At 37.3% G+C, this 2441-nt stretch overlaps 1 protein-coding gene across 1 annotated transcript; it reads left to right on the forward strand.

The window, feature by feature from the left end:
* Nucleotides 1-348: 348 nt before the first annotated feature.
* On the forward strand, nt 349-2252 carry LOC108624214 (putative ankyrin repeat protein RF_0381). Its single transcript, XM_026812950.1, has one exon. The coding sequence runs from the start codon at nt 349-351 to the stop codon at nt 2239-2241; it is 1893 nt and encodes a 630-aa protein (XP_026668751.1). The 3' UTR covers nt 2242-2252.
* Nucleotides 2253-2441: the final 189 nt, after the last annotated feature.

The following is a 2441-nucleotide window of genomic DNA, read 5'->3' on the forward strand; positions in this document are numbered from 1 at the left end:
TCAATCTTTGCGACATATCATGCGCATTTTTACATGTAACTATACTTATTAAGGATTGTTTCTCAAATAGTATCCATTGTTCTTCTCACCTTCGCAGCTTTACTTTTCCACTCTGGAGTTTGCATAATTCCTTCCGTTTGCTTAATTTCCACGACGGTTATACTTGGTTAACTTTTAATTCCTTAATGCTTTCAACGAAATTACATTACTTGTTGCNGATGTGCTGTTGAGAATAACCATCCAGAGAGTGCTGACCTGCTTTTAACAGACATTGTCAAATATGATAATCAGAAAGTAGTACCTAATGAACAACTACTTCACTATGCTGCTAGCAGAGATGACATAGAAATGATTAAACTGCTTATAACCAAAGGCATTTCTGTGGATGTTACGAACGAATTTGGTTGGACGCCCCTTCAATGTGCAGTCATGAATAACCATCTAGAAGGCGTTCAGTTACTTTTGTCCTACGGAGCTAACGTCGATGCTAAAGATAACGATGGTCATACTGCGATTCATCATTCAATTATGGAAGGTAACCAAAACATTGCCAAATTACTTCTACAACACAAGACTAATATTTCACTGGGCAAAAATGACAAGAACACGCTGCAGCTTGCTATTGACGACCAATATTCCATTGCTATCGATAAGACATTGCAAACAGTATATTTTTGTTTCAAGAATAAAAAGAATGGTCTTAGAGACGCTGTATGTGGACGCGGTAGGAAATGTGAATTCATCGTTAAATCTTTTTTGACATATGGTATTGTACTTAGTCCAGAGGATGTAAATGATAGCGAATTAGTATGCGCTTCTGTGGAGAAGGGACACATCAAGATTGTCAAGAAGTTATTGGAACTTGGTGCCGATGTTAATCAGTTACACGAGAATGCAATTTTTAATAAAAGTACTACATTGTTACACATGGCAGTAATAACGAAACAGAGGGAGATGGTAGAACTATTAATAAACTATAAAGCTAATGTAAATGCTCTAGATGAAAGAAATTTTACTGCGATGCATGAGGCTGCTCTAAATGACGATTTAGAAATAATGGAACTACTTATGGATAACGGTGCCAGGATAAAAGATCAGTACAAATTATTGTGTATTGCTGCTGAAACGGCTTCTAAGAAATTTGTTGAGCTGCTTTTGCAGCACGATATCAATGTTAATGGAAAAAATACAGATGGTACCACGGCCATACATTCATGTGTTCTCCGTCATCCCATTAATTATGAAATCCTTAAGCTTTTGATCGACAAAGGAGCTGATATTAATGCAAGAAATAATTATCGTAGAACGGCGCTTCACGAAGCCGTCCGAGCCAAAAACGTAAAAGTCGTCAAGCTTCTGTTGAACTGTAACGCGGATGTTAACAGCGAAGATGTAGACGGTACGACACCGCTTTTTGACTCTACGGTACGCGGAGCAGTGGAAATTTGTGAACTACTCGTGAAGAAAGGTGCAAAACTGAATATCAAGAGATATAAAAGACCAACACCGCTTCATGTTGCTGCTTCGATAAATAATCTGGATATCATGAAAATTCTGTTACGGTCAGGTGCCGATGTAGATTGCGTCGATGAATGTGGAAACACTGCGCTTCATCGTGCTTCTATAAGATCTCACTACGATATCGTTGCGATCCTTCTAAGATACGGTTCTGACATCAACATCGTTAACCAAGAGAACCGTACAGCGTTATATTATACATTAGAAGAATCACTTCACATTCTTGTGCAACACGTAATAATATTGCGGGTTGCTAAGTTATACGTTCATGCTTCAAACATAGCTGAGTCTGAAACTGCGATTAACGATAAACTGAGATTTATTAATTGGACAAAATATGAGGAAGAATGTAACAAAGAATTGGAGAGAATGAGAAGGGAGAAAATCAACAACAGCAACATTTCCTTTTATGATATTCTGAAAGTAAGCATAAATGAATTCGCGAGAAATAAAGATGTTGTCAAGTATTTAAAACTAAACAACTGCGAAACGGACTTCCCTCTTTATGGTAGTATGATAAACAATCGTTTCAGATGGGGTGTGGAAAGAATTAAGTGGATGGATGAGAGCGTTCGAGTTTGTCAAAATCTATTCAACTACTGTCTGGTTGATAGAATGTTACCCTATATTTGCATCGAAAAGATATTTAGCTATTTGAGTAACGACGATCTGAGGATTCTGGTAGACGTATGTAAAAATGTTAAGAACCCAAATGAAATGTAAACAATTAGGCTAATATTAGGGATCATATATTGGAGGAGTATATAATGCAGGTGGAAGAGAGAGAAATGAAAGTAGTGCATGAGAGAGTGATAGAGATTTTGGATGGAAAAGGGGCAGGAATAGGATGGGTAAAGGAGTGGTTAAAGATTAGAGATGGAGAGGAGGATTAGAACAAGAGGAAAGATATGAATAAGACGATA

The sequence above is a fragment of the Ceratina calcarata genome, unplaced genomic scaffold (genome assembly GCF_001652005.2).
Source record: "Ceratina calcarata isolate Rehan_Ccalc_2016 unplaced genomic scaffold, ASM165200v1 scaffold3013, whole genome shotgun sequence".
Lineage (NCBI taxonomy): Eukaryota > Metazoa > Arthropoda > Insecta > Hymenoptera > Apidae > Ceratina > Ceratina calcarata.